Source organism: Pseudopipra pipra, chromosome 1 (genome assembly GCF_036250125.1).
Source record: "Pseudopipra pipra isolate bDixPip1 chromosome 1, bDixPip1.hap1, whole genome shotgun sequence".
NCBI classification, from domain to species: domain Eukaryota; kingdom Metazoa; phylum Chordata; class Aves; order Passeriformes; family Pipridae; genus Pseudopipra; species Pseudopipra pipra.
The window spans coordinates 44,440,184-44,462,616 of record NC_087549.1 but is presented as its reverse complement, the minus strand read 5'-3'; the positions used below and the strand labels follow the sequence as shown (position 1 = coordinate 44,462,616).

General features: G+C 36.1%; 1 protein-coding gene across 4 annotated transcripts in view; it reads right to left on the bottom strand.

Moving 5' to 3' along the window:
* B4GALT6 (beta-1,4-galactosyltransferase 6) overlaps positions 1 to 22,433 on the bottom strand; it is a 69,037-nt gene that overhangs the window by 42,483 nt on the left and 4,121 nt on the right. For 3 of the 4 annotated variants that reach the window (XM_064654376.1, XM_064654404.1, XM_064654394.1), the window contains exons 2-8: positions 12,413 to 12,529; positions 11,949 to 12,062; positions 5,915 to 6,039; positions 5,250 to 5,366; positions 4,256 to 4,443; positions 1,884 to 2,006; positions 869 to 970 (exon numbers count right to left, since the gene is read on the bottom strand). In XM_064654376.1, coding sequence (XP_064510446.1) covers positions 869 to 970; positions 1,884 to 2,006; positions 4,256 to 4,443; positions 5,250 to 5,366; positions 5,915 to 6,039; positions 11,949 to 12,062; positions 12,413 to 12,529 — 886 coding nt within the window. Of the gene's footprint in view, positions 1 to 868; positions 971 to 1,883; positions 2,007 to 4,255; positions 4,444 to 5,249; positions 5,367 to 5,914; positions 6,040 to 11,948; positions 12,063 to 12,412; positions 12,530 to 13,415; positions 13,470 to 22,433 lie in introns of all 4 variants that reach the window. The other variant, XM_064654385.1, reaches the window with a different exon arrangement.

Here is a 22,433-nt window from a genome sequence, read left to right as displayed (position 1 = left end):
CATCATTACACATTTAAATGCCTAAATTGTTTTTCATTTCATTCTTAAGACTCCCGCATTTGCAAACATCTAAATTTGAGGTGATTAAAAAAACTGGTTCCCCTCCACCAAATTACCAATTTATACATTTTAGTTTCATATAACAGATTTACTCATGTCTACTGTACATGTCTATTTTAAAATTATGAATAAAACAGAAAAAAGATGTTCCTAGAAAGAGACACCCACTGAAAACAGAATTGAGCAGTAATTCTAATTACCTGAGAACACACATCATAAACCCTCTATTTTGTGTTTCACATTCTAATTTTTACATTTAGCTCATCTGTTGCATTCTGGTTGCTATTCCAGTCTAGGGCAGCCAGAACCTACTGGCCACCTAAAGTGTTTTGCATGTTTGTGGCAAAAGAAAGGAATCCCAAAAGGAAAATTTATGTCAACGTATGCAGGAAATGAGAAGACCCACATCTCAGAAAATAATGAAAGACTATGGAAGAAACCAATCCTTGAGGAGTTTTAAAGTCTGTTTTCATGCAGGAGTCGCTTGCCCTAGCTGTACTCTTTCCTTTTGAAAAATATCCAAATTAACCAACTGATGGAGCCCTGCCAGCACTAATGCCCAAACTATTATGAACAATAACATTCTGCATCAAAGATTAGGATGATAATATCTTCTGACACATAAAGCCAGTCTCTCTCAGGGTTAAATAAGAAATATCTGAACAGCAAACATAATGTGTTTAAGAAAGTATACAGTTTAGCACCAAATAACACTGATAAGCACTGACTGCTTATTCATACGCTTGGATATAAGAAAAAAATGTACATGTTTAGAGGTAGTATTTGAACATTTCTCTGTTATTCTTACCGTCCTAAAAACTGGACTTCACCTCTGTGATGATGAGGAATGGATTTGTACTTCCCTAAATCTCCCTCTGGTCTTGTTACATTGTATCCAGCATAGTGAACCCTGCGGTATAATACATTAACATTTGTAAAAACATCTTCTTAAAACTCTTCATACAAGTTATAGTAAAAGTGAAAAATATGCATCAACTATTTTAGAGTCAAGTCTTTGCATTCAGTGACATTCTCATCCTAAAAAACTCATAGCACTCCTAAACCAACAGCTAAAAAAGCTGGCAAAACAAAGTACAAAATAATAATAATAATAATAATAATAATAATAATAATAATAATAATAATAATAATAATAATAATAATAATAATATTTCATATTTGGTATTTCCTGCTTGTTCTTAAAGCTCAACAGCATAAAAGCATTAAAACTGCAAGAAAAAAAGAATAAAAACAAATCCGTCCTTTAAAAGATACCTCTTTATATATAAACTCATGCAGACACTTCATTTCAACAGATCAATTTGAACATTTTAGATATATTTACTGGGAGCAGTTCGCTGACCATGAGCATTGCTGTCCATTGTCCAATCTGGGACTATCAATATATTCACAAATTAACCTCTCTCTCAAACACTGCTCCTAAGATAGGAAACTCATCTACATGTCTCTTGGACGGTATTCCATAATGCTAGCAGCAAGGAAGATGTAAATTAAAGGCAACACACAGAAGACTAGAAGGAATGGGATTAAATATGCTTAGTATTGTTAACTGTTGTTATATCTATTACAAGACCCATCTCTTAAAAACCTGCTAACTGTCCCCAGGCCAAGAAAAAGAACATCACACTTATGCCTTCAAATGGTATAGTCTGATATTTCTGAAGCAAACTCTTTAAAATTAGAATTTACTCATTTAAAACAAATTACAAAAAGGTAGTAAGTGACAGAAAAAGAGCACCTAATTGGTCTCGAAGGGTGGATACTACAGAACAGTGAGAAAGACCTAAGCGTTGAATACTCACCTGTTCCAAAGATCATCATCCTCTCCACCCCACCCCCAAAAGGCATTTGGAAAACCATTGATCTTCTTGAATTGCTCCACTGTCAGGCCACTTACACCACCGAAGAACTCATTGTATGGAAGGCTGAAAACAAAAGACAAATTCTATATTATTAGCTGAACTTTGATAGGTAGCCCTGTCTTTAAACAATACCTTTCCAAAAAACAAGAACTCCAAACTAAGGACATGAACAGATGTTGAATGTATTCACTATGGGACACTAGTTGCTAGAAATTGTTGGCATTAAGTAACATACACCAAGTTGAACAAAAGGTTTGCAGTAAAGTCTGATTTGCATAAAAGGTGCTCTTACACTTTAGTATCACCAGATGAAACAAAAATCTATCCGTATTTCAGATGGATGATTTAGACTCATAGCTGAAATGTTAAGCGAAGCCCTGAAATTATTTGCATTTTGACACAATTAAACTCAAACCCCCCCTCTTTAATCAACTGAAAAATTACACATCAGTAATGCATCAATTAAATAATTTTAATTCATCACTATATTCTACAGAACTGTTAAAACTTGAAACAGTTTAACAGTACATATTCAACAACAGTGAATGACATACTTATTTAAAAACATTTTCCAGTTTTTAGAAGATAAACTTTTAAATCAAAGGGATCTGTAGGCTTTTCTGTAAGCAACAGTAACTGCTAGCATATATTATTAAGTAATAAGCAGTTGGCCAACATGAACAGCCACTGTACCTATTAACATACTAAGCCCCAGCCAATGTGATTTCCAGTCCTCAAAACACTTTGTCAATCTAAAAAAAAAAAATAGAATATTTAAGTATCTATATTTACTACCATCAATATTGACTTGCATCCTTAACCCAGAAGCTGTTACAGTAAAGTGTGTTCCTCTTTCACAAGCAGCACGCCGCTTCATAAAATAAAAGTCTCTCAGGACATGCTTCCAAATCTGGAACTTTCAAGGAGTTAAGACTATCTACAAAAAGATTTACCATTGCTTAGGACACAATTGCCACACTGAAGGACAAATAACTCCAGAATGCAAGGGGGAAGAAAAAGAAACAGAGTCATGTAGCTTCTGATCTCTGTGGTAACACAGGATTGAACCAAATCTTAATAGCTTTAGGGGAAGGTTGCTATTATAATCTCTTTCAACATTTAACTGAAATAAAAGGTGTTCTAACCCACCCCTCAGAAAAAAAACCCTACACATACCTCCAAAACAACCAACAAAAAAGCACCATCAACCCAAAACCAGAACCAACTGGAGTATGACAGTTAATGGCACTGTTTGAGGTTTTTATTCATATGTATGTATGTGTGTGCAGTACACATGCACTTTTTTTGTATATATACATAAACATATTTATTTTTGCATTTTATAAATCTGGATTTATTTATACATTTATCAATTTTGTAAATACCTATTTAGACATTTTATAAATGTATACATAAATATATAAGGTGTTTTGTAAACACATAAAAAGATAGATGACATCTCTTCTATATTTATATATGTTAATTTATATATTTTTAAATACATATGAAATCTTTAAACATTTGACTGCTGATTGGCTGACAGCCTCAAGTCCACAGACAGAGCTGTGGTTTCAATGCACTGGTTTTCATCTGTTAGTTGACCAGGTTGTCAACTCGATTAACTTCACCAATAAAGTTCAGGATAGCAAATACATGCATGTAGCAAGCAATAAGCTACAGCTTTATGTGAAGTGATTCAAAGAATGTCATGAGATAGCAAAGTGTTAAAAAGCAAGTGACACATCATTAATGTAAAATGGTAGAAGGAAAGGAAGTAACAAAACTGCAGGTCCCATTACATTCATCAAATGTCAATAGAGACAGAATACAATAAACATAATAGTCTAGCAGTAAGAAAATCTCCTGCTTAAAAAGCAGTACGAAGCAGAAATAAATACCAGAGTTATGAGAAAATTAAGAAAGACCTTTTTCCTGTGGTATTTTGATGCAGATTATCTGCTTGTCTTTTGTAACAGCCAGCACAAGGGCTTATATAGCCAGAAAAAATTTCTAGTAAGTTAGGTAAGCTTTTCCCCCTTGACACACAAACCTTTTCTTTTTTTTTTGATCAACCTCACTGCAAAAAGTTCAACACCAGAAATTATAAATAATGCCTTCTAATTAGTAATATATCAAATGTAGACATTAAACTTAAATCTTCCTTTTAATAACTAAATATTAATTTCTGTAAACAGCATGGTAGGAGGATGTTTTATTGTTTTCTCCTCCTGCACTTATTGTCACAAAATTCATACCTGTCTTAAAAATATTTCTGCATATTTAAGAAACAGCATGAATAAAGTGTTACATACATGTACATGTATTTGTCCAGCTTTGCTGCAAAATGGCGTGGCATTTCTCCACATCCATAATAATTTCTGTCATTTTCAGGTAAGTGATCCACGTCATGAAATATTATGCAGTCCCAGACAGCATCCTTCATAGCCTCTTTGAAGCCAACATTAAAGAGCATTGCACGATTAAAAGGTTGTGTACCTGTCTTCAAACAGAAAACAAAGGAGATATTGTAAAAATCAAGAAGGGACAAAATTTCAAGACTATGAGAAATACATATTCTAACCAACCCCCCTCCCCCAACACACACACACACAGAAGTATTGACAAAGATGCCTCTTTTGACCAGCTGGTTATGCTGGGTTTGATGCACCCCAGAATGGGGTTTGCCCTCCTGGCACACACTGCTGGCTCATGCTGAACCTCCTGCCAAACAGCACCCCCCTACATCTCTAAGCAGGGCTGCTCTCCAGTCACTCCTCTCCCAGTTTACACTTGTGCCGGGCTTTACTTTGTCCTAGGTGCAGAATCCAGCATTTTGCCTTTTTAAATTTCATCCCATTAATCACTGACCAATGCTCCAATTTATCTAGATCCCTCTGCATCCCATCCCTCAAAAGTCAACAGTACCTCTCAGTTTCATATCATCACCAAACTTGCTAATGGTGCGCTCAGCTCCTGCATCCACTGAACAGAACTGACCCTGGAATTGAGCCCTGAGGAACACTGCTAGCGACCTATTTTTTTTCCCCTTGAAAACTTCCAATGACAACACATTCTAAGAGGCCATGTTACCCCTATAAAATATCAGCCCATATTTGAAGAAAAGCACGATATATCTGGCCATTGCTTAAACTGGGGAATGGAGATGAACTTTCCTTTTTCATTTAAAGGAGTAGAACAGTTGCGTAACAATTTCTAAATTCGAGATTCATCCAACTCTTGGTAAGAATATCAAATCCCTTCCAGTAAGGGATCTTGAGAAGTCACTTTTCAAGTAAATGCTGTTACCTGTTCAACAACATAGAAGGCAAATTCCAGACGTTGTTTCTGCAACATAGGTATCAGATGACGGAAAAAAATTGGAAGATGCTCATGGCGATTCCGAAAAGGAATAAGGATTGCCACCTTAAAAAATTACATATATATATATATATAAAGCTATTATATCACCATTTTAAAATTTTAATATTTCAATACAGATCAAGTTTCCCGTGGCTTACATAGGCTTTTCAACTTTCACATTTAAATTGGCTGGGTGTTTTACACTTTGGTTTCCGCTAGGAAAGCGTGTTGGAAATTTGCTCAAACAATTAAGAAAAAAATATGAATAAAGTATAAATAAGATTTTCCTTTTATGTTACCTTTCTTCTAGTTATACTTCAAGCAACAGACACATAGGACAGGTTTGCCTCCATATGATGAAATGTTCAGTAACCACAGTTAACGAGCCTTTAAAAGTCCCTGATAATCCATTTCAAATTTTTCTCTGAGTTATAGTTTCTTCTAGAGCACAGATGGCATAATACTTATACTATAACATAGTATATAATTTATTTATTTATATACATAAATAAATAAATATATGTCAGCAAAAGACTAAGTGCTTGCAATGGTAAACTGTTCTCATGTACCAAGAAGAAAAAATAAAACAAAACCAAAAATCAGCATCTCACCTTCCACCGTGGCTTACAGTCTTTTGGTTTCCAGTGCCCCCCTGGTTCAATGTCTAAATCTTTTGAAAAGAGTTGTTGAATTTCATCAAAACTAATTTCACTCATATTGACATCAATAAGGCCTCCTAAAGAGAGGACAAAAACCCTATTATTTATCCATTTCAATTAAGACAACTGATGTAACACTACATGTTACACCATAGACAAATGGCATCAGAAATTTGTAGTTACACTGCCTACGTATTACACTGGAGGATGATTTATACTGTCCTCCTAATATTCAATTTTTACAGAATGAATTTCAGTGTTTCCCAGTAAAAACAGTCCTTCCATAAGACCTATAAACAAATACTCTTATCAGAGGACACAGAACAAGCAAAGTAATTTGAATTCTGTACCTATTACAGAAAATTAGGGTCACCTTTCACTTCAAGTACCACTGAACAATTCTACATTATCTGCACTACCGAACCTTTACTCAAATTCTGTGTGCCTTCCCCTACTGCTCTTCCACATTAAAAGAAAATGCATCATCACTACACTAAACAAACTTCCTCAATTTAAATTCTAGATGATTATGCACATTTCATGTATAATCTTCATCCACTAACTCACCACTGTCTTCATCAAACCAATTCATAGCAGCTGACTAGATTTGAAAATTACCACCACTAGAACTAGTGAGCCCAATGGGAAAAGCATTCACAAAAGGCTACTGATGAGAGTGGAATTCAGTAAGTTATTGAATAAAGACCACAATATGGTTTGAAAAAAATCAGGTTAGTCCTTATTATGAGAAAATACGAACACTTAGTTACTTGATAGCTAAAAGTTGTCAATCATTAGCTTATGTATGTGCAAAAATTTCAAAACCAGAAATAATGACTTACAGTAAATACCCTCAAAAGCAGTAGAAGGAATCGAGAAAATCTGGGGAGAAGAGTAGTGTAACACTCATTAACCAGAAACTCAAGTTGTTCTTCAGCAACTACTATGCTCTAGATCATCAAACAAAAATCTTGCAATAACTATCTGACAAAACACTATAAAATATCCTACTTATTTTTGTCTAAAAATCTAAATATTTTGGTGAAGGTTGGTGTTTCAAGGTCAGTCAAAGAAATCACTCCCATTTTCTCCCCTGTGCCCATACCAAAAAGATCCTATTTGTGTCAAAAGATTGCTTCATGTCACTGAATTGACTAGCTATCTAAATCTTTTTGAAAAACGGAAATTTTTGGAACATACTAGGAATAACTATGGTTTTCAGAAGAAGGCAGAAGATACTGCAAGAGCTATTTTAGTTTTGGATATGATTAAATATAGTACTTCTTGTAAATGAAGAAGGTAACTTTTTAAAGTAAAATTATAGGGGGGAAGTATCAAGAACAGTATAAAATGGAAATCTTTCAAGTGCAGATTTAAAGAAACCCACATTTATATCATTATTTTAGAAGAAAAAGTTAACCTGGCACTCACTATAAAAACCTGTATAAATATATAACAGAACAAGCTAATCCTACAGAGATTTACATAAAAATTTGAAAAGAATTAAAAATAATCATAAAAAAAAAGCTTGGATGATCATTTTTGTTGTGTCTGAAACACTTCAATAACCTGAAAAAGAAATCTTACAAAATGTAGAATCAAGGTCAATCAACGAAGTAAATGAAAAAAATAAAAATCACTAAATCAATTTCAACTACCAAGAGATAGAGAAGCAAAAAGAACCTTTCAGTTTATGTACAGAATCTAATAGGAAAAGAAAGATAAACAAAAGTCAATTACTACACCAGAAAAGGAAGACAATGACATACAATATGATGTGACTCAGATGGCTTAGTCTCCTGAGAAAAGTTTAGATGTGGTCTAGCTGCTTACAGAGTTTAAATTTAAAATTAAAAAAAAAATCAAATGGTAAAACAGTATTTAGATAAGGGAGGTGCTTCTAACTTCATGCAACATGAAGGAATTCCTTCTAGACTGTTTAAAAAGTAGCTATAGTAAAACCTGAAGTATTTGTACTAACTATCGAAAGTACACAGAAGGTGGGTGAATAGAATTCAGCACTTTTTCCCTGTCATTGGTGGAGGCAGGAGAAGGCACCTCTGTAAGTATCTGGGCTTAGTAATCACTACTTCCATTAGTGTCTAGCAAGCTGCAATAAGACATATTTATACAACCCACAAAAAAAGAAAGCTGAGGAAGCAAAAAGCATTTTGAAGAAGAGAATCAGAAAGCAAAATGATTTCAGCAAATCAGATACATACAGAAATCAATAGAGTGAAATTAATTTAAAAAAAAAAAAGTATGGATTGTTACTGAAAGAGAAATGAAGCATACAGAGACAAAACAGGAAATACCTGGCTATGCTGCAGTATCTAGAAAGATACTTTTACAGTTTATAATGCATTTCCTATTAATATGAGCTAATGCAATAAAATGCAATTGCACAAAAATAGCAAATCTCACCCTGGAATATGTTAACTACTGTTACATGAAAGACAGAGAAGGTAATTACTACTTTCTTTTGTAACCACGGTTTTACCCAGTTACAATGCTTTAAAAAGAAATCAAATTAAAAATAGTCTACAGTACAAAAAAATCAAGATGGCAAGAGCTTTAGAAACTATGTAGTCTAGAAAGGTTTCAATTATCAGTTTCTCTACAAAGGAAGACAGACAGACTCTTGTACTGCTTTTATCTTGAAGTAGAGGTGTCTTGCTTATGAATTACAACAGCAGTGCTCAACCAGAGGGTTATAACCTGAAAGACTGAGTCACACACAAAATGCAATAGTTGTTCCTATCTTAAGAGCATATGTACTTGGGACAAAACATGATTTTACCATACTCCTTTCATGATACAAATTTGGCAAGTTGATGTAAAGAAGAGAAGTTGACTTCTATAATAATCTTAGACTATTAAGCATGTCAAAATATACATGATCCAAGAATCCTTCTTCCCTGGCTATCTCAGGACTACCTACAACATTTCATTGCATTAAATGGTCTTCAGAGAAGTTTGAGTTAAATTATAATTAAACACAGAGATGATGATTAAAAAGGTATACATGAAAACCAAAGGGTGAAACATATATCCCTTTGTTGAACAGCAACTTATCCAGTGAATTTTTTTCTATTATAATTATTATTTCTCTATTAAATTAAACATGAAAGAATAAGTACAAAGCAATTACTGACAAAAAAAAAAAGAAAAGATGGTAAAGAGAGAGCAGCAACAAGGAGACCTATAGAGAAATTCTAGTAGAATTACATATGGCAAACATGGCTGATAGCAACAATGGCAGAGCACAATGCTTCCCTACTCTGACAATTCTGAACACCTGGCAATTTAACACAAACTGCATCAAAGATTTAAGATAACACACCGTAAGTAAGCTGAGCTATAAGGCACCTAAGTACCTTCTGACTTGCCTCATTCCTCCACTCCTGGACAACAGACTAACACACAAGTAGAACTGGTAGTTTTGAACTAATCTCATAGAATTCCAACCGCTTAATCCCTTGAAAGTGCCATTAAAAATACTAACTTATATGCATTTGTCAATTATTTGTTTATATGTAAAATATTATATAAAAATGTGATATTGAAAATCAAACCCCACGTCTGGAGGGAAACAGGCTGAAATAAGGATATTATCACACCGTGGGGCTAATTACTACGTGGCTTAAGACAGTTTTCTATATGATTTTGTTTCATAAGAAACAGCAACTGATCTGTACTTTTGGTTCCATGTCTGTATATTTAAAATGTTAAGAGACAAAGTTTAGAATCTGGCAGTATTGAAAAGACACACAGACAACATACAGTTTCTGTTTTCTTCAACAGATAAACTTCTCAGTCAAGATAAAGAAAAATTATCATGGAATCTAGATTATCCTAATAAAATCCACTATTTTTCTTTGAAGAAAAATAAGTCAATTCCATTTGGCTGTCAGCAACATTGTTGGTATGATATGGATCTGAACTGCTATATTAAATACTTAATTCATACTTGTTCATGCTGAATGACAACCCACAAATTAGGTCAGCTGTTAGTCTAAGAGTTTAGAATTCTGGAATGCATCACAAATAGCTTCAGAAACTATTTGAAATTTTCTCTCTTACAGACTGGTAGTTTAATTATTTGATTTTAGATACTGCAAGTAAAATAAACACATTAGTGTAACAGATACTGCCGGTTACTAACAAACTCACTTCTAGTAACATATTTACACTTATTTACAGAGAGTTGTTGATTCTTCTTCTCTAGCTGGTACATTCTGACACCAAATGAGACAGTTCTATTTAAGTAATTATCTTAGAGAGATTTACTAATGCTACCATTAGTTCTTCACTCAAAAATACTGTCTGTCTACAAAACATTTACCAGAACTGAAGTAATTCAATGGATTACTGACTCAGGTTCTGATTTCTTCCAAATGCAGAGGCAAAAAAAAAATATTTAATTGTCCTTTGCTTCCTACAGCAACTCCGATAATCTAACAACAGTTCCTAACAGAGAAAGAAGCTGAAAACTCAGTAGTGGTTTCAATGGAGGAAGTTTGTTTCAGTCAAGGGACTGCAATTTTATTGAGGTTAAATATCAGAACAATTTATAATAGCAAACTATCAATGGTGAAGGTCAATGTAAAGCAGTCAGCACCTGAACTGATTTGCCTCTTTCTTTTTGGTGTTTTAAGCAGGTCAGTATTTAACAGCTGTTAGGTACCTACCTAACCCTTCCTGGTTTTTAAGGATTGCTTTCTCTACAAGCTGGAGGAGAGCAAACAATGTCCATAATTTTGTCTGAACCTGAACAATGGCAAGTTTGCAGGAAAGGGGAATTCACATGATAGCTTACAGTTTTTAACAAGAACTTTTAAGAATATTCCCAAACAAATCTATACAAAGCTATACTTTTTTTATAGCAAAGGAAGGACTCCTCTCTCTGAGCAGCAGAAGAAACAACCTGGATGAACTTACAGTAATCCTCATTCCCTGTCTCCCTGTGCTGCTGGGGGAGAGGAGGTAGAACCTGAGAAGGAGGGAGGGGTAGAAAAGGTGTTTTTAAGATTTATTTCAATTCTCATTATCCCGCTCTGATTTTGTTAGTAATAAATTTAATTAATATCCCTATTTCAAGTCTGTTTTGCCCATGACAGTAATCAGTCAGTGATCCCCCCGTCCTTATCCCAACTCATTAATCCTTAGTTATAGTTTCTCTTTTCTGTCCAATTGGAGAGGGGAGAGATAAAGTGGCTGTGGTGGGTACCTGGCATCAAGCTAGGGTCAACCCACTAAACCTGTTTAATAGCTTGGGATCTTAAACATCTGCATTTGAAAGTCTTATTTTAAAATTTCCTGAGGATCACAACTTTTCATTTGTTTTGTAAGTACTAATCCCTCATGGCAGGGCTTTGGCATTTTCTTACCTCTATCAATCCTCACTTCACTACATCATCCTGTTCAGTTTCCTACATATTGGTCTAATTGTGACTACCTGATAAAGATTTGAGAATTGGTTTCTGACTCAGGAATCTTTCTATTAGGAATACCATTTCAAAAAAGCAAATTTTTAACTATTCCTCAATATATGCAACTGTGAATAAGTACTTAATATGAAGTTCAAGTATTCTTACATATTAATAAAAACATTTATTTTTTAATTTGTAGAAACTAAAATTATTTATAAATAAAATTTAAAACACATTAGCTGTCACACTAGGCACATGATGTGACTCTTGAGGATGGTCCTGTGCAGGGCTGAGTTGGACCAATGATCTTTGTGGGTCCCTTCCAACTTGGGATACTCTGTGATTCCATGATTAGTAAAGAGGTCAAAAGTAACACATTAGTTACAGGCAAACTTCTGATAAGCATCATTGTCCATCATCAGATGCATTTTATTCATTATTTTCTGCTATATACTTGGACTCCTTGCAATTATGTTTTCTATTAAAATAACTGTATTTTGTATAAAGTACAATTCGATTTACTAGATAAACACCAAGGTCAGTTTAAAACTTACTCATATAAGGCAGCTTCTCTGGACAAGCCTGGTAAGGAGAGTAGGTGAAGTTCTCTGGAAGATACATTGTTGTTTGAGCAACGCAGTCACTAGAATTGTTTCCTTCAGGATAATCTTAAAAAGAAGAGTTGATTTTTGTAAAAACCTATGTTATCCACTGAATTTGTAACACTATCATGCAGGTGAGAGCATTAACTTTGTAAGCAGCAAATTCACAGCGGCATGATTAAAAAAGCATTTTACTGCACTAAAGGAAGAATAACTAAATGATGGTATCTTTGTTACAGCTGTGACAAGTATTTCTTTCAAAATTACACTGATAAAGAGTAACTATTTGACCTTCACTCCAGTTACAGAGAAGTAGGACTTAGGTCCAAATTTTCCTAATCAAGCTATGTCATTACTGTTTGGCTTTTTTTTAAAAAGTTCATTTAAAAATGAAATTAAATAAGAAATATTCTTACCTGTCCCATTTAGTGTAGTATTTTTATTAGTGTACAATCTGATCATGTGTCCTATTGTTTTTACATTTTCTCTCAACATTATACCACGAGCTTGCACCATAAAGAGATACGTGTTTGCTGATAAAAAAAAAAGCAATTTTGAATTTGAATTAAAATAAAGTATTTCCAAATTATTCTAACATACATTTATAATGTGTTCAACATTGGTTACTATGCCTGAATACATGGTTAGTGAACATTAATTCTTCAACATGAAGGTCCACAGAGTGAAACCTAACAGCAACAACACACAAGAATAAAATGGATTCATAACCACATTTCCGTATAAACCCCAAAACTATAAAATGCCAATAGACACTTGATATGACACTTTCATTTCTTTTTAACTTACAAAAACAACTGAGAATGACAAGAAACAAATTAATTTACCAATAAAAAAGTTTTCGTATGTAGATATATCCCTCATATATACATCTTCACATCTATCATTGAAATACAGGACCAAAAAAAAGTCTAGATAATCTTTTAGTCCAATACAATGGTCCCCCTTTTTAGTCATTAGTTAACACAACTTTCAGCCAAAATGTGCTGCTATTCATTCACCCCCAACAGCTGTTCTGTTATACAACTGCTACAAATCACTGCCAATCTCAAAGTATTAATGTTTGGTAATTATACATGAAATATTTATTATTGACATCAAGGGTGAGTAAATCAACATTCTGAGTAATTAAATGACTCACTACCAACAACAGCATGAAATATTCCTCTGTGTCAGCCATGCACCCAAAGCCCCAAATCTGATCTCAAGACATTTCCTTGTCTTAAACAGAAAGAAGTAAGGTAGAAATGAAGCTGCATTTATAACTGAGCAAGCAAATGTCTATCCAGGACTCACAGAGCTCAGAAACTATTGCAAAGGGAGGGACAAATTTCCTTTATGGAACAGTTTTTACGCTGGGTAGCAAAGAGGGTCAAAGGGATCATCTGTCACTTCGCTTACGTTAAGCTCTCAGTTGTCTGAGGGATACTTGGCTTGCTGTAATTAGTAATCACCCTAACAAAACAAAAAAAAAGTGCTCAGAGTCTTTGGAGGAAAGAACTAAACATACCAGAGGGAAAAAAAAAAAGTTAGAATATTATCTCAGGAACTCCACTTCATCAGATGACTCAGCACCAGTGGCATGAGAGATCAGCTGATAACTTCTTACAGCCCAACACAGAGACCAGAGCTCTAGAGTACTGCATATAAAGGACTCTGACATTTCCAGAGGAAAATATATTGATTAATTCCACCACAGTAGCAAACAATCCTACTGCCACCTAAAGAGATACAAACGCCAACATAATCTGTCAAGGGATATTATTTGCAAGCCCTACAAAAATAGGGGGATTTTTAAAGAATTGAGGGGGGGTTCTCACTTTCAAAAACTCCTTATCAAAAGAAGGAATATTAGTGGCTCTGAATATCCCAGGTGCTATGCATGGCATGTAATTCCATCAAACCCATTGCCAGCATGACTACCTGTTTTGGTTAACAAGAGTTTACATGTGTATAAAAGTCACTCAGCTGCTAGGATCCTGAAGTTGTCTCAACGCTTCCTGGCCACTAAAACACAAACAAAAGAAAACAAGAAAACTACAACCTTAGCCTGATGAGGCTAAGTGGATTTTTGCCATTCAAATAGGACAAAAATTTCCTAATTACCAAAGAATTATTTTCTTCAAATTTTAACACATTTCAAATTGGTATCATCCCCCTTCTTTTCCCCATGTATGTTCCCCCTCATAAGTACAGCTCTTCTCTTCTATATTTTCCTATTCCAACACTAAAATAATGTTATTTTGTAATATAAAGCACTTAGCAAATACTGATATCAGAGATAACCTCTGGAGATTGTACACTATATTCTGCTTTTTAGCATGATACCAAAAGCCAAAGTCACCTGAGTTTCTATCTCTGCAGAACAGCAGGTTTATAGAAGCATGATCTTAATTCACATATATGAAGTGTGGTGGGTTGATCTGGCTAACAGGTAAGCCCCCATCCACTTGCTTGCTCACTCCCCTGCAGTGGGACAGGGGAAACAATCAGAAGGGCAAAGGTCTTAGGAACCTGATAAAGTACAGAACTGTGACTACGCCTTTCAAACAAGTCCAGAACAAAGTCAAGAGGACTATGTAAGCCAGGAGGCTTGCATGGATGAACAAGGACCTCCTGGAAAAAAATCAAACACAAAAATAGAGGGTAGAAGCAAGGACAGGTAATGCAGGAGGAATACAGAAACAATATCTGAGCATCCAGGGATGCAGTTAGGAAAGCTAAAGCTGAAGTCCAAATGGAACTGAATCTGGCCAGGGATGTCAAAGGCAACAAAAGGGTTTCTACGAGTGCATAGGTGACAAGAAGAAAACTAAGGAAAATGTGAACTCAGTGCTCAAAGTCTGCAGTACTGAATGTCACCTTCGTCTTAGTCTTGCTAGCAAGATTAATCTTCAGGAATCCCAAGTCCCAGAGACCAGGCTGGAGCAAGGAAGTTTTACCCTTGCCCTTGGTGGAAGACAATCGGGTCAGGGAACACTTAAGCAAACCAAACACAGGTAAGAACATGGGCCCTGATGGGATGTATCATGTGCTGAGGGAGCTGACAGATGTCATTGCACAGCCACTCTTGACAATCTTTAATCGATCATGGTGAGTGGAAGAAGTGCCCGACAGCTGGAGGAAATCAAATGTTACTCCTATTTTCAAGAAGGAGGGCCCAGGGAAGTACAGGCTGATCAGCTTCCACTTTATCCCCGGGAAGGTGATGAAGCAGCTAAACCTGGAAACCATTCTTCAGATACACGAACAACAAGAAAATTATCAGGAATAGTCAGCATGGCTTCACCAAGGAGAAGTCATGCTCTAGCAACTTAATAACCTTCTATGATGAAATGACTGGCCTGGTAGATAAGGAAAGAGCAGTGGACATTGCCTGCCAGGACCTCAGTAAGGCCTTTCGCACTGTATTCCATAAGATCCTCATAGAAAATTGGTTGATGTACAGGCGGGTCAAGCAAACAGTGAGGTAGATCAAAAGCTGACCGACTGACCAAGCCCAAAGGGTGAGGTCAGTGACCAGTGGTGTACCTCAGGGGTCAATACTTGGTTCAGTCTTGTGTAACATCTTCATTAGTGATATGGATGACAGGGAGAGTGTACCCTCGGAAAGTTTATTTATCACACAAAAAAGGGGTAAGTAGCTGATATGCCAGAGGGCCATGCTGCCATCCAGAGCAACCTCAGCAGGCTGGAGAAATGTGCTGACAGGAAATTCATGAAGTTCCACAAGGAGCAGTGCAAATTTCTGCACCTGGGGAGGAACAACCCTATGCACCAATATATGCTCAGGGGCACCCAGCTGGAAAGCAGCTTGGCAGAAGAGACCTCGGAGGTCCTGGTGAACACCAAGTAGAACGTGAGCCAGCAATGTGCTGCCAAGGCGGCCAACAGCATCCTGGGATGCATTAGGAAGAATGTTACCAGCAGGACAAGGTGATCCTTCCAGCCTTCACTCAGCACTAGTGAAGGCACACCTGGAGTACTGTGTCCAATTCTGAGCTCCACAGTAGAACAGAGGAGAACTGGAGAGTGTCCAACAATGAGCCATGAGGAAGACAAAGGGACTGAAGCATCTCTACTATGGTGAATGGCTGCAACAGCTGGGACTGTTCAAACTGAAAAGAAGGCTTAGGGGGATCATATTAATGGGTGCGTGTGTTATGTATACAATGTATATGAAGGGAAGGTGCAAAGAGGGACAGAGCCGGGCTCTTTTCAGTAATGCCCAGTGACAGGACCAGAGGCAATGGACACAGACTGAAACGCCAGAGGTTCCATTTGAACACCAGGAAACTGTCCTGTACCATGAGGGGGATGGAGCACTGGCACAGCTTGCTCGAAGTAGTTGTGGAGAATATCCACAGAAATATTCTAAAGCTGTCTGGATGTGGTCCTGGCAAATTGGCTCCAGGTGGCCCTGCCTGAGCAGAAAGGCTGGACCAGGTGGCCTCCAGAGGTCCCTTCCAACTCAATTATTCTGTGACTTTGCTTCTACTATTGTCTTCCTGCATCTGTACCAACCATCACTGTCATAGTGCAAGGCCATGCACAAACCAGGAAGGCAAAATTTCACATGTAACCAAAGAAAACATTTAACAATGTAACCACGTAGAACCAGTTTTATTTATATTTTCCTTATTTTACTGCATATGATCTGCAGTAAGAAAGAGAATTTCTGACTCAAGAAAGATAGAATACAGACACAGTTTACAAGGTAATCGAATGGGCAGTGCAGTGAAAAATGAACAACATACCCATATAGAACACCTTGGAATCAATACCATACTCAATGTTCCACTTAAAGCAACTACAGTGTAAGCATGAGCTCATACCTAATTCAGATGAAATTTTACTATCAATTGATCCAGACCTGTATCAGCAATCATGAGCACACAGCCACACATCAGTCATCAAAAGTCCTGGTTTTAGGCCATTATTTAAAACTCATTCTGATAAAGCACATTAGGGCATTAAAAGGATCATCCTGTATTTCAGAGGACATATAAAAAATATCAGATGGCTCATTTTTTGTCTTAATTCTTTATAGCTCACTAGTTATTAATAGTTTTAAGTGTTAAAGTGAAAACAAGACCACTGGGGCAGGGGGTGGCAGCAATGTATTAATTCTTGAAGTATAAAAGTAACTCTTAAAATGGTTCAGTGTTTTACATCAGGTAGCTTTCTGTTATTAAAATATTCACCCGAAGACTATTTACACTATTTTTTTAAAGAAAAAGGTCTCATTCACAGATCGCTCTCTCTCAAGGAATCAAGCTCCTTTCAAGCAGTACACCAAAAATTAAAGCACTTCTCGCAACACTGCATTAGTTTATAAACCCTCAACTTCACAGAAAAAAACACAAGACTCAGTTTTACATAGAAACTTAGCAATTTGTCATGCTGTACACATACACCAAAGTAAAGCCAAAAAAATATGCCACACACTTAGAAGCAACCAACATAGTAAAGTATACAACAGAACAAGTGAAGCTGAAAATGGATCAATGACTGACGTTCTGAACAACAGCAGGAAGTTAGAACTCTGAATTCTTTAGCAACATAGAAAAGTGTTAATTAGATTACAAACGATGATTTCTTAAATGCTAAACAAAAGATGAACAAACTTGGAGATCACAAATTTGATTTAAAAATGCAGCTTTTATCCTAAAAATAAAAACAAAACCCTCAAACCAATAAACACAAAAATAAACATGGAAAAAGCCTTATCTGAAGAATGCTATCAAAGCAATAAGCAAAAAGTTAACAACCCACAACCTTAAAAAGTAAGAAGATGATCGACCATCTGAGAATTATACACTGATCTTTCCAGGGGAAAAAACATTGCTGGAAAGCTCAGATAGGAGATACTTCATAGAAAATCTGTGGATCCTGCAAAATTCAAATGTGAGAAACACAGCTTTACAGAAAATAGGTCTTTCCAAATGACCATTGACCCTAAAGTTACCCATCTGCTAGTCAACACCTGTTTTACAGGACTTCTGAAAAGCACATTCAACATAATGCATAAAAATTGGATTCAAAGGAGTTAACAGAAAGTTCTCCACTAGTAATTGTAAATGGGGAATCATCCCATGGGGGCATTTCTAGACCACATCCCACATGGATATGTTCTCATCTCAAGGTTATATGATATTATTCTCAGCAATACTAGAGATATAAATAAATTATTGGCAGAGTTTATGCATAGCAAATTACCACAAAAGTGTTAAAGATTAAATTCTACGATTACTCTAAATATACAGTAAATAGAGCTCGACAGAAGCTTTGCTTCTAAAACATCTAGGATCTAGAAATATTTTCCACTACTGGATAGCGACCTTAGTGTGTAAAATTGATTCACTAAACAATTTACCAGTGAAGGATGATACCTAAAGTAATGTAAGACTGCTGTTAACTAGTTCCTATTCACAAACTGAAATTTACCATGAACATCAGTAAATACTACAGTAAGTGTTCAACTTCCTTGGGATTTTATTTATTTTTACACATTTGTTGTTAATCAGAAGTTGTTTTTAAAGCAGATGCAACAACCAGGAAAAAAGCAAAAAAAAATTTATGCCTTAAAATATAATTTTACCTGATTTGTTGTTGAATATTTAATAGCAGTTTTGCACTATTTATAAATTAACAATAAATTCAAACTTCTTTCACAGGGATGGTGAGACTGCATTGTATTTTTAATACTTCAGACAATCCCTGTATATTCACTGCCACAAAGCATATATGCCAAATGGATGAGTCCTCAGACTGCAAGTCTGAGGAATTAAATAAATGTCAGTTCACTGTTTATTGGAGACAGTAGAAAAGGGAATCTCAAATTTCTTTCCCTAACAATATTTTTAAGCATGATAAAGGATATAATGTTCAATATAATTTCTAACACTTTTGATACTATTCTACCCTCTCAGATACTACTTGATTATACAGCAAACCATAAAGTAGTTCAATAAATGCACAATGAACAGAAGGTAAAGAAGGACAACTGCAAATCTAAGAAAGTGAACTGACCATTGGCGATACCTTGCAAAAAAAGCTTCTTTTATATCTTAAAGTCCTGAAACCAATCTCTACACTGTGTTTCCAAGAATCTAACACTGGATCCCATACAATGCATAATAATTGCATGATGTTTCCCATAACATAATTGCCTAATTTGAATACAAAAGATTACCTGAAACAGACTAAGAGCTGTAGAAAAGCAAGCAGAGATAGTCACTTGCAGAAACAGTCTTATTAACGAAAAGCCAGTAGATAAGCTATCTTTCACCACAGACAGGTATGGAAATGGTTAAAGCTTTGGCCATGTCAGTAAAGCATCACAGTTCAAATAAATGTTCCCAGGGAATACAATCTCTTCTTCTCAAGCCATGAAAAGAACACATTCAAGTAACTGGCTGGCTTAAGTGAAAACTCATTTCACATGGGGTCTTGTAATTATTTTGTCCTTATGAAGTTAGCTGCACATCGTAAGTGCTTGGTTTTTTAACCTTTTCTGTCTAAGAATAACATCACAATATGAGACTCATTGAAATCTTATGTAGGTAAGTTCCCTGACTAATAACTATTAATACCTAAGGACTTCAGGAGAACTATTGGATAAAGATGCAAAACAACTGATTCAGAAAGAAACATGCGTGTTTAGTCAAAGCTAATGTGTTGGTAAAAGTTAAAGCCAGTGAGGTGCTAGGAATGACTGTGCTGGGCCAACATAATTGAAAAATCTTTGCACTTCCCAGAATAAGGCAGAAAACTTACCTGCCTGAGTTCATAATGAGCTCAAGCTGTTAGTCAGAATGCTGAAGAACATCTGATCACTGGAAATCAGAGATCAAGCAGAGAATGTTTAAACCTCATTCTCTTCTTTGCGCAAGAGATTAATGAGAAAGTTGACTAAAATTTTTCAGTTAAAGGATTTGATTAAAATTTGTGGAACTGAAGTGAAAAACTGCAATGCAAGCAAGAAAAAGACCTCTGCAACTAATGAAAGTACTCCTACCTCTAAATGAAGCCTTTAAGAACAGGTGAACTTCAATAATGGAATATAGCTGAAAATAGCTCCCAAACAACAATCAGGCTGTAGTAAAGACATTTCCCTACAGAAATTATGAAACAATGGGACAGACAAGTTTCATTCACTCAAAAAACTTGGAAGAGACCCATGAGAACAATTCCCTAGAAAGGAGTAAAAGAAGGCAATAGCGAAAAAAAATACAAACATGAACATCTACAACATCCTGCAAAACTCATCAGCTTTTTATCAGGTATCTCCACACAGCATCAGAGAAGGAGAGTAACCAATGATTTGTTTTGTTTTAAAGAGGTTAGTTGTATTATTCCTATTTCAGTGCAGCCCTTGAGCTGCAGTAAACCCATACACAGGCTCTATCACAAAACCCTCAGACAAGGTATTGCCATCCGTGTATCATTGTGGCAAACACAGTCAACAGTATCCTGCCCTGTATTAACAACCAGCAGACCTATAAGAGCAACTACTCTCCTCTATTTAGCAGCTTGTGAAACCATATTTGGGGTACTATGTCCAGTTTGGTCACCTGAGTAAGAGACAGACATTAAAATTCCAAAGTGAGCCCAGAGGAAACCTTTCAAAATGAAGCATATTTTGTACAAGCACAAAGTATAAGAAAGGGGTTTGTTCAGTCTTCAGTAGAAATGGCTAAGAGGAGGATGAATTTTTTACTGTCTTCAGCTATACAGCAGAACTGTATATAGAAGGCTAAATTGAACACTTAAAGGTACACTGTGAAAAGACACAAGGCAATGAACACAAGGTGCAAGATGGAATATTTTAATTGCATATTACAATCTTCTCACAGTTGTCAAACACTGGAAGAGGTTTCCCAGAGAGACAGCAGAATCTGCATCCCTGGATTTATTCAAAACTCAACTAGACATAGCTCTGAGCAATACGATCCAGTAGGATCTGCTTTCAGCAAGAGATTGGATCAGATGACTTCTAGGGGTCCCTTCCAAACTAAATTTTTCTATAAACACACAGCAAGTCTTTGGTAATACCACAACAGCCATAGCTGACACAAACAAAGCATATCATCACAAAGGCTGTGCCCACATTTAGAGGTACAGCACATGGAAGCCCTGGTAAAAATTTATCTGGCTGATAGCACCTGCAGCACTCTCCTCCATTTTTGCACAAGTTCAAAAAGGAGTGAGATCATCCTTTCCTATTAGGAAAACTACTTCCTAATAACAGAATAGGAAATAGATTTATGTACAGTTGTAAGCTAAAACCAATGGAGATGCTTCAAAGTTCCAACTAGCCTGCACAGCTGCCCTTCGGTTAGGATTGCCAGGGAAGTAGCAAAGTTTTAATAAAAGAAGCAGAAGAGCATAGGAGAGAAAACAGCAGCTGATTTTAACTCCTCAATCTCATTTTACCATTCAGGATTCCTAGTTACTGATGACAAAGCAGACTGCATCTTCCTTGATCACTGCATTGTTTCATAACCAGTTCTGATGAGAACTACAAAGTTCATCATGTCCAAGGCGGACAAGTTAGAATCACAGAACGTGCTGATTTGGAAGAGACCCATCAGGATCATTGAGTCCTACTCCTGGAACCATGCAGGACACCCCAAGGATCACACCACATGCCTGAGAACGTTGTCCAAACTTTCTTGAACTCAGAAAGGCTTGGCGCTGTGACCACTTCCCTGTGGAAGTCTGTTCCAGTGCTCAACCACCCTCTGAGTGAAAAACTAGACTGCAGTTGACTACAATATTGAGAGCTCTAAGGTACTCTTCCACCCAGTCTGGTAAAGGTTCTCCGCTGGAATCAGACAGAAAGGAAAACCCCAGAGATGAATAAGTGATCATTTTCTGAGATCAGTTATGTTGTCCAATGTCATTTCAGTTATGATGCTGAATAGCAAATTGGAAAAGCAGGGGGGAAAAAAAATATCTCTTACAATACTCAGATTGGCTTGGCAGTGAAATAAGACCAGCAAATGATCTCTTGGTCACCATTGCCTTGTTAATTTGTCTTATTCTCTTCATCTTTGGATCCTTTCCAGGACATAAACTTGAACATACCTATGTATTCTGGATAGCTGTCAGGACCAGACAAAGACTATCTGAGTCCATTTTATCACTACTGTTATCCACAATAATGAAAGAGAATGTACTGGTGCCAAATATTCTTGCTCTCAGCCACCTTCTTCAGTCTTTACTACATGGATATTTGTAACTTCCAGTGAAGTTTCAGAATCACAGTCTATCTTTATTGACTAATTCAAAATCAGAAACTTCAGTTTCTATCCTTTCATTTCACATACCAGAGAAAGAGCACCAGACGAAGTGGTCTTTCTGGAGAAGCAGCACCTCTTATCTGCTTTTATTGAGACTATCACACAGAAGTAT